Genomic DNA, 15,415 nt, shown 5'->3' with positions numbered 1-15,415 from the left:
ATTAAAACAAACAAATAACTCAAGAGAAAATATATAAATTATTTCTACAATTGAAAGCAGTCGTCCTGGCTGTTAAGCGAACAGGGAACTGAAAATCAAGTAGGGATGACATAAAAATGTTAGTGCTCAACTGTAGGAACATTGTAAACAAAGGAATCGAATTAAGTAATTTAACAGATGTATACTTACCAGATATTGTAATAGGAGTTGAATTATAGCTGAGAAATGATATAATGGATGCAGAAATATTCTCACGGAACTGGAGTGTGTATTGTAGCGATAGGATAGGAATAGTAGGAGGGGGAGTATTCATTCTCGTGAAAGAATTTGTAAGGTACAAAAAAGTTAAGGATGAAAAACATGAAATTCTGGGTGTAAGGCTCATCTCTAAAGATAATAGGCAATTTGATGTCTTTGGAGTGTACAGACCGGGAAAGGGTAGCGCTGACGCTGATTCAGAATTATTTTATAAGATAATCAGCTATGTTGGAAATGATACGGAAAGGAATGTGATAGTAGCAGGTGATCTCAATTTACCAAATGTCAATTGGGAAGGTAATGCAAACTACAAGAAGCATGAACAACAAATGGCAAATAAGTTAATATGGGAAGGGCTGCTGATTCATAAAGTGATGGTACCAACTAGAGGGAAGAATATTTTGGATGTGGTGCTGATAAAACCAGATAAGCTCTATAAAGAAACCAAAGTAATAGATGGTATTATTGATCACGAAGCTGTTTTTGTCGTAGTTAAAAATAAATGTGAAAGAAAGGAAGGTATTAAAATTAGGACTATAAGGCAGTACCATATGGCTGATAAAACAGGCATGAGGGAGTTTTTAGAAGTAACTATGATCATTGGAAAAAGGTAAATAAAAATGTAAACAGACTCTGGGATGGGTTTAAAGAAATTGTTGAGGAATGTGAAAATAGGTTTGTACCTTTAAAGGTGGTAACGAATGCTAAAGATCCACTATATTATAACAGAAGTAAAGAGGCTAAGAAGGAGGTGCAGGTTGGAACGAAATAGAGTTAGAAATGGTTATGGAAGTAAGGAGAAATTGAAGGAACTTACTAGGAAATTAAATCTAGCAAAGAAGTCAGCTAAGGATAACATGATGGCAAGCATAATTGGTGGTCATACAAATTTTAGTGAAAAATGGAAGGGTATGTATAGGTACTTTAAGGCAGAAACAGGTTCAAAGGAGGACATTCCAGGAATCATTAATGAACAAGGGGAGTGTGTATGCGAGGATCTTCAAAAGGCAGAAGTATTCAGTCAGCAGTATGTAAAGATTGTTGCCTACAAGGATAATGTCCAGATAGGGGATATACTAAAGGCAATGGGTTGGAATATAGTACCATATCTGAAATACTTATTTAATTATTGTTTGGTTGAAGGAGCTATACCAAATGAACGGAGAGTTGCTATAGTAGCCCCTATGTATAAAGGAAAGGGTGATAGACATAAAGCTGAAAATTACAGGCCAGTCAGTTTGACATGCATTGCATGTAAGCTTTGGAAAACCATTCTTTCTGATTTTATTAGATATGTTTGCAAAACTAATAACTGGTTTGACAGAAGGCAGTTTGGGTTTAGGAAAGGTTATTCCACTGAAGCTCAGCTTGTAGGATTTCAGCAAGATATAGCAGATATCCTGGATTCAGGAGGCCAAATGGACTGTATTGCGATTGACCTATCTATGGTGTTTGATAGGGTAGATCATGGAAAACTACTGGCAAAAATAAGTGCTGTTGGACTAAAAAAGAGTGATTGAATGGGTGGCTATATTTCTAGAAAATAGAATTCAGAAAATTAGAGTAGGTGAAGCTTTATCTGACCCTATTATAATTAAGAGGGGAATTCTTCAAGGCAGTATTATTGGACCTTTATGTTTTCTTATATATATATCAATCACATGTGTAAAGAAGTGGAATCAGAGATAAGGCTGTTTGCAGATGATGTTATTCTGTACAGAGTAATAAGTTACAAGATTGTGAGCGGCTGCAGGTTGACCTCGATAGTGTTGTGAGATGGACAGTGGGCAATGGTATGATGATAAATGGGGTTAAAAGTCAGGTTGTGAGTTTCACAAATAGGAAAAGTCTCTCAGTTTTAATTACTGCATTGATGGGGTGAAAGTTCCTTTTGGGGATCATTGTAAGTACCTAGGTGTTATATAAGAATAAAGGGTACAGATCTCTGCACATGGTTATGAGGGTATTTAGGGGTTGCAGGAAGGATGTAAAGGAGAGGGCATATAAGTCTGTGGTAAGACCCCAGTTAAATTTGGGACCACACCAGGATTACTAGATAGGAGAACTGGAAAAGATCCAAAGGAAAGCAGCAAGATTTGTTCTGGGTGATTTCCACCAAGGGAGTAGTGTTATGAAAATGTTGTAAACTTTGGGCTGGGAATACTCAGGAGTAAGGGGATGAGATGCTCGGCTAGGTGGTATGTATCTATAATTTTAACCATAATGACCACCAATAGTCCGTATTGACTTAAATCACTATTATTACTTATTTAAGGATCCACTTTGTCAATACAATACAATGCCTAGTATATTTGCTAATATATCAGATACATAAAGATATATACATACATGTTTTGAGAATCTATTAATGTTCTCTTCTTCAGTTTATGGGTTAAAATCACTTAAATGTATTGGGAAAAAATTCATGAATGAATAAACATATTTTATTGTTAAATTGTTTGCAACCAGTTTTATATTAAGGCACATTAAAAAAAAAAAAAAAAAAAAGGTAAATTATACCTTTTTCAGCTAACTCATTCTTGGTTGCCAGCATTTTGCCCGTGTGGCAGTTTGGGCTCATCAGTTGGTAACTAGCACACCTACCAAGACGCACGGCTAATGTACACTGACTGAGCAAATGTCATGGGATAGCAGAGCACTGATGCGCAGGTGTGTTGTCTGCTCACCACATGCCCCTGTGCCAGCGGCAGTTGTATAGGAGACCATGTGAGCAGTGGCTGTGCATGTGACAGGTGTAACATGGAACGTCGTCGTGAGCTGACACCGTTCGAACGGGGTATGGTGGTCGGTGCCCGACGGATGGGAAGTGCGATTTTGGAAGTGGTGCGGGAATTCGGCTTCACACGATCACCTGTGTTCAGGGTGTATCGTGAATGGTTGAATGCGGGTGTCACCATCCACAACAGACGAACGACCGGCCGTCCAGCCACCTTCGATGACTGTGACCGGCGACATCTGAGACGGATTGTCAATAGTGACAGACGGGCAACCGTGCAACAAATCACGGCTCAATTAAACACAGACCATGCTAGACACGTGTCCCCGTGGACAATCTGTAGGAACATGAGTTCCATGGGGTATGGGAGCCGGCGCCGCACACGGGTGCCACTGTTAACCGAACGTCATCGGGCACAACGATGCGCATTTGTTGCCAGTCATCAGGGATGGATAATGGAACAATGGCGTAATGTGATATGGTCGGACGAATCACTATTTCAACTGCACCATGCCGATGGGAGGCACAATGTATGGCACAGACCACATGAAGCAATGGATCCCGCCTGCCTCGAAGGTGTGGTCCAGGGCGCTGGTGTCTCTGTTATGGTCTGGGGTGCATTTTTCTGGTATGGAATGGGCCCCCTAGTTGTACTGGAAGAGACTTTGAATGGTATGCGGTATGTTGAGCTGCTTGGAGACCACCTCCACCCATTCTTGGCCTTCCAGCGCCCAGACGGTTCTGCGGTGTTTCAAGATGATAACGCGCTGCCACATCGCTCCCACTTCGCCCGGGAATGGTTCCAGGAACATGCAGCGGGGATCCAACGACTGCCATGGCCACCCAAGAGCCCCAATATGCTGTGTTTTCTTGACATGGCATAAGCTCAAATCATGTCTAAAAATAGTAACGTGTCAGAAGGTGTTTTCTTCTCCTTCCTCTACCGCTTTTCCCACTCCTGTGGGATCATGAGTGCGAACTGTGCCGCTCATGTGGATTTGGCCCTGTTTTATGGCCAAATGCCCTTACTGCCCCCTGTGAGGGGGGGATGTAATCATTTTTGCGTGTTGCTGTGGTGGTTGGTAGTGTAGTGTGTTGTCTGAATATGAAGAGGAAAGTGTTAGGACAAACACAAACATCCAGTCCCCAGGCCAGAAGAATTAATCAAATGTGATTAAAATCCCCGACCCGGCCGGGAATCAAACTCAGGACCCTCTGATCCGAAGGCCACAATGCTGACTGTTCAGCCAAGGAGCCGAGCAGTTTTCTTTGAATGTGTAAATACAGGAAAATAATACCATAACTGTTAATATCATAAAGTATAAATCACACATGAATTTTGAAAAAAGGAAAAAAGGTCTTTTGCTTGCGATTTTAGTGTCTTTCTTTATGCTGTACTCCAGTCAACATTTCATTGAAAATGGTGCCAGGAAAGCTCTGTAGTTACAATCAAATGGCACTCCTCGTTTGCTGTACCGAATGTCTTCACACTCTTGCTTCTCAGTGACGTATGCTTGACATGTAAACTGCCCGCTGTTAAGTCAAGCCTGCCAAGCCACGCTGGAGTAGTCTCAACAGGCACCCAGCTGAGCATCTCTGCCCTACACTATCCACTGTTCATATCTAGCACTGTCTCCTCCTCTACTTATACGATTCTTTCCTTGAAACCATAAATGCATATTTTAAAATACTAGCAGTATTTTGTGAAATAGGAAATGAGCTAGTACTGGAAGAGAAGTGGCCATGGTTTTAATTAATGTACAACCAGAGCATCTTCATTGTGTGAAATTAGTAAACCACGTAAAATCATCTTCAGGACTGCTGATCATGGGGTTCGAACCCACGATCTCTCGAATGCAAATTTACAACAATGTAGCCTGTACTAGACATCCAGGTCACTCTGTACCATTAATGTACACTGTAGCCTCCATTTCCTAAGCCCCCCTTTGTTTATCTTATTTTTCTGAACTAAGTTTTATCTAGCTAACTTATTCCCATTTCTGATCATACAACTTCACTCCAAGAGAATATTCCTAAGTTATCCTATTTCTGTAATACATATATTCTTACACTCTTCCCTTTTGTTCCACTATTCACTGATTACCCTGACAGTGATAAAGTAATCAGTAAAACTGATAAATGTTAAACAAATCTGTTGAACTTACGAAACAGTAAAACAGACACAAAGTTTTAAAAATGTTTCAAAACTTACCATTTCTAGGATGAAAACTATTAATGGCACAGGGAAATAAGGCACTTGCAGGAGAAACACATACACAACTCATAACGTAAACAGCTGCTAGAACCATAGAGATTTTCCAGCAACAACTTGTTCCATGCAAGGTTTGGTATCTGATATGTTATTCTGCTTGAATGAAAGGTATGCACACAAGTTTAAAATGAAGGTAAAGTAAGAAGAATATTTAAGAACCGACATACTTCCAAGCCAGCAGAAAGGAATCTACAGCTCTAAAATGATAACAGACCTATCGTGTGTTTGGAAAACTTCAAAGAAGAAAATTAAACAGAAAAAAAAAAGGATGATGTATGGAAAGGCTAACCTGTTCAGCACCAAATGAGGGAAAATTAGCCCTGACAGTTCCTGCAGCTATTCCGACGCACACCAGAACACTATAGATCTCATAAATACAGATTGCAGATGTAGAATCAGGGTTACAGAGAACTCCAGCCGCTGCAGCAGTGAGGATTGAAAATCCAGTCACATACAAGGACAATCCTGCTACGAGGGCCCAATAACGTCCAATCCAAGCATCAGCTAACCACCCTCCTCCAAGAGCGGAGAAATGAGCCACACCAACCAACATCAGTACAGCTGTCATAGCCCCTCGAGGTGACCAACCACCAAGGCTGAGGAACACAAACAAGTTGGCCACCAGAGCATAGAATGCTAGACGTTCTAATGTCAGTGTTATGAGAACAATGACACCGGCTATACAGCTACGACGTGGATCCCATGGTAAGGCTCCACTGTTCAGGCCCTGCTGTGGCCGCAAAAGTAGAGGAGTTGATTCACTCTCCATGGTGAAGAAACCTCAACCTGGAACAGCTAAACAATCAAAATGACTCTTATGATCCGTACACTAGAATGCATTTACCGAACATGACATCTTGTAAGTCAATACAAACCTACTATGAAACGGCAAATTATTGATTAAAACATGTCGAACGTAGCACTCTCCCGGGCAATATAGGTTTGAAGCTGCCTTTTCTCCATTACGTTAGAATATACTCTCCAATAAGTAGTAATTTTAACAAAAGGCTAAACTCTCCCCAATCTGAACGGCATCCACAAAATATTCATCACGTTACCGTCACGGACTGCACTACCAACCACAAGCCTTTGCTTGTCAGCTGATCGCCTTGGGCTGCGCTGCGAACTGTCAAATCGAGGCGACGCAGAAGAGTGTATCATTGTTGCAAAGACAAGGCTTCGTCATTGTAAATATAAAAGACAGCACTAAAGAAAATCAAGGCGTAAATTTATATTACTTCCTATTTCATGAAATTTAATTATTTTTCCTAACAATTTATAAAATGACGTCATTATGATTTAGATTTCTTAAAGGGAAAACTATTATTTATTTTGGCAGGCAGCTTTATCAGCTGTATTTCCTCAGAATGCGGAAGCTTAACAGCGCAGAAGTTTTCTCGCGTAAACCAATCCAATCACACGGACTGCTGCTTCAGGTTATCCAACATCTTGCAGGTTGGAAAGAAGTCCGCTATCTTTCGTGTTGATGATCTTTGACATTTTGATTCTTTTACTCATCACCAGAGTGCTCACTGCTCATCACCCAACACCGACACAGACACACGTGGTTTCTCGTACTTGCATGATTCTTTGCGTGATTTGGGGTTAGGGTTAACTTGACACTTATCAGTGTGCACGTTTGTTTATATATTTCAGTAGTTGAGGTTAGTTTGGTGGTGATCGAACCGGTATCTTCAGAAAAGAAAAATAATTTGTTATGGATGCATCGGATATTTTTAAGAAACTCAGCGCTGGTGCGAAATTTAATGTAAAGAAATTTCGTAATGACAGCCAGAAACCGCAAGTATGCTTAATACGTGTTTTATTAAAAGCGAATGCATGCCTTTATAGCCTATAGATGAGTGTTTTACTTACATCAATTGTGATACCGAAATGGGACTACACGTCTTCTTAACCTAACTTATACTAGACCTAAGTTTAAATAACTCATCACTTCAATGTTGTGTTATTCATTCATTTTGGTTTTTGTTAGATTGGAAAACCGTCGACTCCGGAACTACCGCTTGTGAAGGAAGAACTTGCAAACGAAAAAAAGAAGCCAGAAGTGTTCAGTAAGAGAATTAAACAGGAAAGTGATGTTGAGGATGATGAATTGATTTTGCTTGGCTCCATTACTGCTGCTAAAGAAGGTCCAACCGTCAGGAAGAAGGTGAAAGTGAAGAAAAAGATGACCGGCGCTAAGCTTGCTGCATTGAAACAAGAACAGGTAACTTACCAACTTCCCATCACATAAGAGTAGCTTTGCTGTAGGCCTAAAAATTTAATGGAACTTGGTTTTTTTTTTCAATCAATCTCCATGGATGATGAGTGTCAGTGAGGTAAGTGCTAGATTTTCAGTTGTCAGTCATTCTAATGGAATCCAGACTCTCACCTAAACAAATCCTAACCTATTAATATTTATATACCAAAACTGTACAGCTCTCTCTCTCTCTCTTTCTGAGCAATTTTTCCGTCGTACAGTATTCACTGTTGTGCTATACAATCCATTTTGCCCTCTTGCTGGCATCTTTAGGATTCAAAACAAGAGCCTGTATATCTTCCTTGACAATTTTCCAGGGCCCTACAGGTCCTCTGCCTGGCCGGTGTACTCCGGAATCTAATCAAAGTGCTCTTTTTGCCACAGAATTGTCATTACTTACTAATGACATAACCATACCATCGGCATCTATATTATAGCATCCTTCACTTTCATAAGAATTGGGGCTATGCCAAGTCTGTATTGAAAATGCTCATTTCTCACATGGTTGATGATTGAGCTTGAGTCTCCATCTGAAAATTTTCGTCTCATTGCTATGGAGGGCCTTAAGTGCGGTAATAATAGTTTCTTGAGATTTTGATTCAATACTATACAATAACACTTTCACCAAGAAAGTCTGAGACTTTCTTGACAAATCATATCAATGTAGAACATTACTACAACATCCACAACCTTGCCAGCCAGGGAGAACGCGGACGTCCAAGTGGAGGCATCTTTTGTCTAATCAAACCGTGGCTATCACCGCATCATGTTATCCAAAGAACTCCGAACCTACTCGCAATGAAGGCCAGAGGATTGAACATTATTGCTGCCTATTTCCAACCTCACAATACAGCACAGGATATAACACATTAACGCTCATCAGTTACAAATATGCCACCATACTAGCAGGCGATTTTAACTGTCGCACGGACAAAGAGGACATGAAAAGCAAAACAGTCCTAGAATTCCTAGAAGCAGAAGGTTTTATTCTACTGAACAAGCCACACACTCCAACCTATGTATGCCACAATGGCACTAGTACAATAGACTTGTTATTTGTCAACACCTACATCAGAAGCACCGACTTCAAGACTTTCACAAACGCAGACGTGCCCCCAAGGAAACATATACCTGTATATGCTCAGGTCGCAATAGATGAGCCTCTACCAAACAGCAGAGATCAGAAGAGAGTAACAATAAAGAGAACACTGAATACCAGCATCCTAAGCGGAATATCACCATCATCGAATGATCACATTCTTGATCAAATAAAACAGGGAGAGATAGACTCTGCAGCATTTAAACTGGACAGTTATATAAAGGACGCCCAAACGCTCAGTTCAGGGAGCAAACGAAAGTTACAGCCTTGGTTCGACATGGCCTGTTATGACAACAGAAAACAGGTATTGCACCTCCTACACACTGCAAGAACCTCCAAAACTGAAATAGACTTACAGACCTACAGCATTCAGAGAGGCACATACAAAAACCTACTCTAGGAGAAGAGAGCAACCTGGGTAGAAGAAGAAGGGAAGAGACTATTAGAGAAGGCATCAGAAAACCACTTTGCAGCTTTGAAACCTAAGTCACCAAAGTTCTTCCAAACTATCACAATGGAAACATGGAAATCACACTTTCAACAGATCTGTAACAGGCAATCAACTCCAAGGACAATCCACGCAACTCTGACTTCGGACTTCCCACGCATCACAACAGAGGAGGTAACAAATACGGTCATGGAACTGAAAGGCCATAAAGCTGCCGGACCAGACGAAATCTTTAATGAGGATGAAGGAAGCCCTGCCACACCTAGGGGAATTATGGACAGCCTTTATTTAACAAGTGCCTGGAAATAGGCAAAGTACTGAACAACTGGAGGACCGAAACGCTAAAACTCTTGTACAAAGGTAAAGGTAGCCCTGACCACCTGGACTCCTACAGAGGAATTGCGTTGGAGAACAAGGTATTCACCAGAATCCTATCTGCAAGATTAGAAAAGGAAACGATCGGACAAATACCGGATGAGCAATTTGGATTTAGGAAAGGCAGATCGACACTTCATGCAATAAGTAACTTTATGGATGACATGAAGGAAGCACTTAGGCATCACAGAGGGGAAACTTCACGTTATATTCATCGACTATAAGAAGGCCTTCAACCTACTGGACCGCCAGATAATCATCGATAAGCTTAAATGTAGGATCAGAGAAGACAACTATCTAACGATCATCATGGACAACATATTACAAGTAAACGAGCTCATCAAAAACAACATCCAAACTTCGACCCCAATACCACAGACCAATGGAATTCTGCAGGGTGATCCAGCCAGCCCCCTATTGTTCAATCTTGCAACATCAGACGTTATCCAGTGCTGCGGAAATCTAAAGGAACAGGTCACTTTCTATGTATGCAGACGACATGGCACTAGGCTCATCAAACCTCGAGGTACTACAGGAATGTATGTATCGCCTAACATTATGGGCAGAGAAGAATAAGCTAGAGATCAATGAGCAAAAGACAGTTCATATGATATTTAGGAAGGGAGGGAAAATAACGGCCAAAGACCAACTGTTCTTCACTCCAAACCAGGAACCAATGAAAATAACAAAGTAATTTAACTATTTCGGAATTACACTACAGGCCACTGGAACGACCTACACTAAGCACATCAGGAATAGAGCAGTTGCGGAGCCATAATGGCCGTCAGTGACATCCAACTCCTGCGCAGACTCTGTACCCACTGCCATAAAGATCTTCAACACCAAGATAATGCCCATAGTGACTTACGGACTAGAATTAATATGGACACATCTCACCAAATCAAATCTCAAAGACATCGAGCAGATCAAAGCAACATATCTGAAGAGACTATTATGTGTATCGAAATTCACTCCCTCTAGACTAACATACGAGCTCGTCGGAGAACCTTTCTTCATAGAACATTTAAGACAGAAAATGCCCCTACCATCCACAAAGGCATATCAGGAACTCGTAGAAGAACTTTAGAACAAGAAAAAAGAGATATGGCTGGAATTCTACTCGACCGAAGCAATGATGTCTACAGACTGGAAAGGTGCGGACTACGATCTGCGCCACACGCTGACACGATTCACAGTGCACGGGTTCCACCATCGCGTATGCAAGAAAAAGGGTTTCCACACTCCGGATGAAGTATCGTGTGTATGTGAACAGTGCGATAAACATTGTGATCGGTATCATGTACTATGGTGTCACCAGAGACGTGTATCCCTAACACAACTTTGTAGCGACTAAATTGCTATATGCAGAACATCTATGCACGTTGTGCGCTTTTCTCTATTATTAAAACTTTCACCAAAGAAACAATATTACACATGTATTACTATTAGACAGACTTACTGCGTGATTGTATGTATGTTCAGTCTTCAGCCCTAAGGCTGGTTGGATCCTCAACAGCTCTGCCATCAGCTGTCATAGATGGCTTAGGCATCACTGAAGAGGCGTACTAGGGAAATGAGGAGTGAGGTAGTTTCCCGTTGCTTTCCTCACCGAGCGAGAAGTTGCTATTACATATCAGTCTGCCAAGCCCACTGAAATGCATGCACCAACCGACCCTATGAGCAACATTTTCACACCATTCATAGCAGGGACTGGCTGCACAAGGAATGGCATTATTAGCAGCGCTCATACCTCAGTCACTTTCATATTGTCTAAGCCAAGGATAAGACTGCGTGATTATACAATTAAAAACCATTTAGTATTTGACTACACACTAAGAAACTAACAGACACCAAAAAGACTGCCAGACTGATGAATGTGCGCTGCAACCGGGTGAATCATACCTCAGTGTCCATGACCTTGGAAAAATAAATTCCTCTGCTACCCTTCCTCTCAGCACATGGTATACGCTGCTGTGCGAGTCTCCACTACTTCCTGTGGTGCTGTGCAAATTGGTTAGCCACGACAAATTATATTTTGTGCGTATTTCCGCTGATAATTTTGTTGAAAATGAAAGAAATTACATGAAGGAATTACCTGATAAGACAACAGGGCTTGCACTATTTGCTTTAAAAAAATCTTCCTATAATTCCTAGTTTCAGCTGGCTAGAATTGAATAAAAAGGTAGGTTTTCTCCACAAAGTCCGCTACTGACCGGGAGTGTCAAAAACGAACAAAGTTGCCCAATTGCAAAAATCTATTAGACGCCTAAACAAAGGCTAAATTATGCCTTGCGCTATAAGAGACTAATGTTGCTCCTCAGAACCTAACCAAGGCAGATGGCTCTAGAGGAGGTCTGATGATGGGCAGTTGCCGTCATATATGGCTTCACACCAAGGTGGCCGCAGTTCAGATCCCACCTGGCGTACCTAGAATGTATTAAAAGAAAAAAATTTACGTCCCTGTGGTTGGACTTTACAATGGCGAAAAATGAAAGTATCCTCCAAATCAATACATCATATATTCCGTCATTAGACGGAGTAAACAAGATCAGACATGTTTCGGCTCGTTTGAGCCATCTTCAGTGAAAAAAATTAGGGGGGTTGGAATAATATACATAATATGATTTGAAAAAATGCTAAAAAACATAATGAAAGCGCAAATGAAAAAACAAACAAAAGAGAGCCTGGAAACAAAATTAGCACAAATATACAATATTTACATCAATATGCAGAGCAAAAAACAACTTATTGTGACAAAATTCAGTGAAACAGGTGTTAATTTGAAATAATAGATACTAAAAACTGCGTTAACCTAAGAAACAAGGGAATGAGAAAAACAAATGATGTAGATGGAAATGAATGAAAGTAGCACATGGTGAGGTTGTGGACCTCATAGTTTACAAACTATTGGTTTATAAAAATCACAAAACAGTTTGAAATCGCTGTCATAATCATCTTAGTGGAAACCCATCACCTCAAATTGGTCAGGAGGAGAGCGGGAGCAAACATTTTGAGAGAAACCAAGCCTGAATTAACCTGCAGGCGAAAAGCCTGTGATAAGAAGAAAAAAACCATGAAATTTATGGCTTTAGAAATAGCAGCATTCTCAATATTTTCTCAATCTAGCGGTCCCTTTCTTCATTATTGTTTCATAATGTTGGCTGGTGTTTTGCCTTATTATAGAGGGGTCGGAAGAGCCGCATATAAAAATATGAGAAGCTGTGTTAGGTGGAAGACAGATGCATAGTGGTTGGATTCCGTGTAAAATTGGAAGTCCTGGAAACGGCATATGATGATATTGGCTATGATCATGAAAACTATAAAACTGGTGCTTTACCAATTCCAAAAAATGAATGCACATACATAAACAAAGCCTGACCGTCAGTACCTTTCTGTGCTCAGCATACATACTGCAGACGGATCAATAATCTGTCATGATCCTTCATAAGTGAGACCTCACTGGCATCTACTGTGCAATAGTTTTAAGTCTTCGTCTTCATTAACATTAAATCGTGTAAGTTGCTATATACACTAACGTTTGTGAAAATTGCAATACGGTGAAGGAATGGCCAAATGAATCCAAACTCGGTGGATGTAGAACATTGTGCCAGCAATAAGTAATACTAATATTGCAGAGAGTTGGGGTAAACATAGGCCCAGCAGGGCCCTGTTTTGTGACCGTTAAGGTCAGTGTTATGCCAAATGTCGTCAGCGAAGAGCTGCCAAACAAGGTGGAAATGTGAAACTAAGTGTTAGTATGCCTCGTCAACATCAAAAGACATAATAAGATCAGATGCAGTGACAAGTGGTCCACACAATATGAGACAGCATGGGATGACTGCAATCTTGTTTGCTCGGTCATAATGGACCATACAGTTTTAATAATAATAATAATAATGTTATTTGCTTTATGTCCCACTAACGACTTTTACGGTTTTCGGAGACGCCGAGGTGCCGGAATTTAGTTTTGCAGTAGTTCTTTTACGTGCCAGTAAATCTACCGACACAAGGCTGACGTATTTAAGCACCTTCAAATACCACCGTACTGAGCCAGGATCGAACCTGCCAAGTTGGGGCCAGAAAGCCAGCTCTTCAACCATCTGAGTCACTCAGCCCAGCCCATACAGTTTTGTCAACAGTTTTGGTTCGATGGTGGAGCACTGCAACAGATGTGGATATGTATCGACGGGCTCAGTTTGCAATGTGTACATGAACACTATCACTGGTGGACTGAGTGGCAAAGTGTAGTATATTCAGACGAGTCCTGCTTCAACCTGTCCAACAGTAGTGGTAGCATACATGTTTGATGCTAACATGGTGTGTGCAATCTGGCAGCATGCATTGTTGGGCGTTATAGCAGACAAAAACCAAGTGTGATTGTGTGGGGTGCCATTGAGTTCAACAACCGATTCGCTTCCTATGTATTGGAGGCAGTGTGAACAGCATCCAGTACACCATGGAAGTTTTTTGCTAGGGGCTTTATGTCGCACCGACACAGATAGGTCTTATGGCGACGATGTGATAGGAAAGGCCTAGGAGTTGGAAGGAAGCGGCCGTGGCCTTAATTACCATGGAGGTTTTAGAGCCTGACGTATTCCCCTTCCTTCAGGCAGTTGCACATGCCACATTTCAGCAGGACAATGCTTGGTCACATACCGTTGCTTCCTCGCCTGCGCGTTCGCCTGACATGTCGTCCATTGAACATTGTTGACAACTTGTTCTTTACGGTCCGCCAGTAACCTTTGTCGATAATTTGTGGAATAAGATGTACAATATTATAGGGAAGGATCCACCTTTCAATACTCCGTAGTAAGTTGAACTAAAAAGTAATTACAACCTGTTTATTGGGACCGGTTTCAACACATTTCAAGTGTCATCATCAGCCAATTAGCGAAGATCTTAAAACAACTAATATATTGAACACAAGCAAAAAATTAACATTGTATCATATCGTAGCAATTCAGTTAATGTTCAAAACACAATAATCACAGTCAAGAGAGTAAACAGAACATCACTATCTTGCGCCGAAAACAAATATAGTTGAAGTTCATAAGCAGATCAAGTATGCACTTATGTAAAGTCGTTGCTAGGCAGGTCTTGTAGGCATTTGTTTCTCCGGCCGAAGAGTAAAAGGTGACGCGAATGAAGTCTTAGGAAAACAGTGTAGGATTTAATTTCGTCAAATTCAAAGTGGATATATAGGTTTTAAAATAATTTAAAACGTTAAAAAAGAATAAAGCCAAATAAAAAAATATTAAAAATAGGAAGAAATAATGAAAGAAATACGAGGTTCAACTCGAAACAACTTGCCGTAGTAATTGATAAAGAAATGATAAATAGAGAAAGGGGGTGAGGAACGTTTATTAGAGGGTGGTGATGGTGGTGGTGGTGGTGGTTATTGTTATTAGAGGAAATACAATTGGGCAACAATCCTTTACATAATACTAATTCGAGGAAAAAGAGGAAGAGAACCGACACTTCGAAAAATGAAGATATCGATTAAAGGAAGACAAGGGCCACGAAGGGCGTGAAAATGAAAGACTCCCTAGCCCTCGCAAACCTAATAGCATCGGGGTCGGAAAAGAACAAGAGTTGACCAAGGGAGGTCGGATAGGATAGATGAAAGTGAGGAGCCTGGCACAAGTAAGTGGAAGCAATGCCAGGACTCAGCTAAGGGCCCCGTGGTCGCCAACCCACGCTCCGAAGTTCAGAGCCCCTGGGGGATGGAGGGTGGGAAGGAAGGAAAAATGGAAGGGATCCGATACTTCGAAAAATGAAGATATCAGCCAAAGGAAGACAAGGGCCACGAAGGGCGTGAAAATGAAAGACTCCCTAGCCCTCGGAAACCTAATAGCGTCGGGGTCGGAAAGGAACAAGAGTTGACCAAGGGAGGTCGGACAGGATAGATGAAAGTGAGGAGCCTGGCGCAAGTAAGTGGAAGCAATGCCAGGACTCAGCTAAGGGCC

The 15,415-nt window shown here is 41.1% G+C and overlaps 2 protein-coding genes across 3 annotated transcripts in view; one reads left to right on the top strand and one right to left on the bottom strand.

The window, feature by feature from the left end:
• The window catches only part of LOC136885893 (solute carrier family 15 member 4), a 44,592-nt gene extending 38,196 nt beyond the window's left edge, over nucleotides 1-6,396 (bottom strand). The window contains exons 1-2 of the mRNA XM_067158582.2: nucleotides 6,143-6,396; nucleotides 5,557-6,062 (exon numbers count right to left, since the gene is read on the bottom strand). Coding sequence (XP_067014683.1) covers nucleotides 5,557-6,036 — 480 coding nt within the window. The 5' untranslated portion in view covers nucleotides 6,037-6,062; nucleotides 6,143-6,396. The remainder of the gene's footprint in view (nucleotides 1-5,556; nucleotides 6,063-6,142) is intronic.
• A 420-nt stretch (nucleotides 6,397-6,816) lies between these two features.
• ais (aramis) overlaps nucleotides 6,817-15,415 on the top strand; it is a 91,493-nt gene continuing 82,894 nt past the window's right edge. For both annotated transcript variants that reach the window (XM_067159306.2, XM_067159305.2), the window contains exons 1-2: nucleotides 6,817-7,071; nucleotides 7,261-7,494. In XM_067159306.2, coding sequence (XP_067015407.2) covers nucleotides 6,985-7,071; nucleotides 7,261-7,494 — 321 coding nt within the window. In that variant the 5' untranslated portion in view covers nucleotides 6,817-6,984. The remainder of the gene's footprint in view (nucleotides 7,072-7,260; nucleotides 7,495-15,415) is intronic.

Source organism: Anabrus simplex, chromosome X (assembly GCF_040414725.1).
Source record: "Anabrus simplex isolate iqAnaSimp1 chromosome X, ASM4041472v1, whole genome shotgun sequence".
In the NCBI taxonomy this organism is placed as follows: Eukaryota; Metazoa; Arthropoda; class Insecta; order Orthoptera; family Tettigoniidae; genus Anabrus; species Anabrus simplex.
The sequence above is the reverse complement of the archived record's forward strand: the minus strand, read 5'-3'. Positions and strand labels throughout refer to the sequence as shown.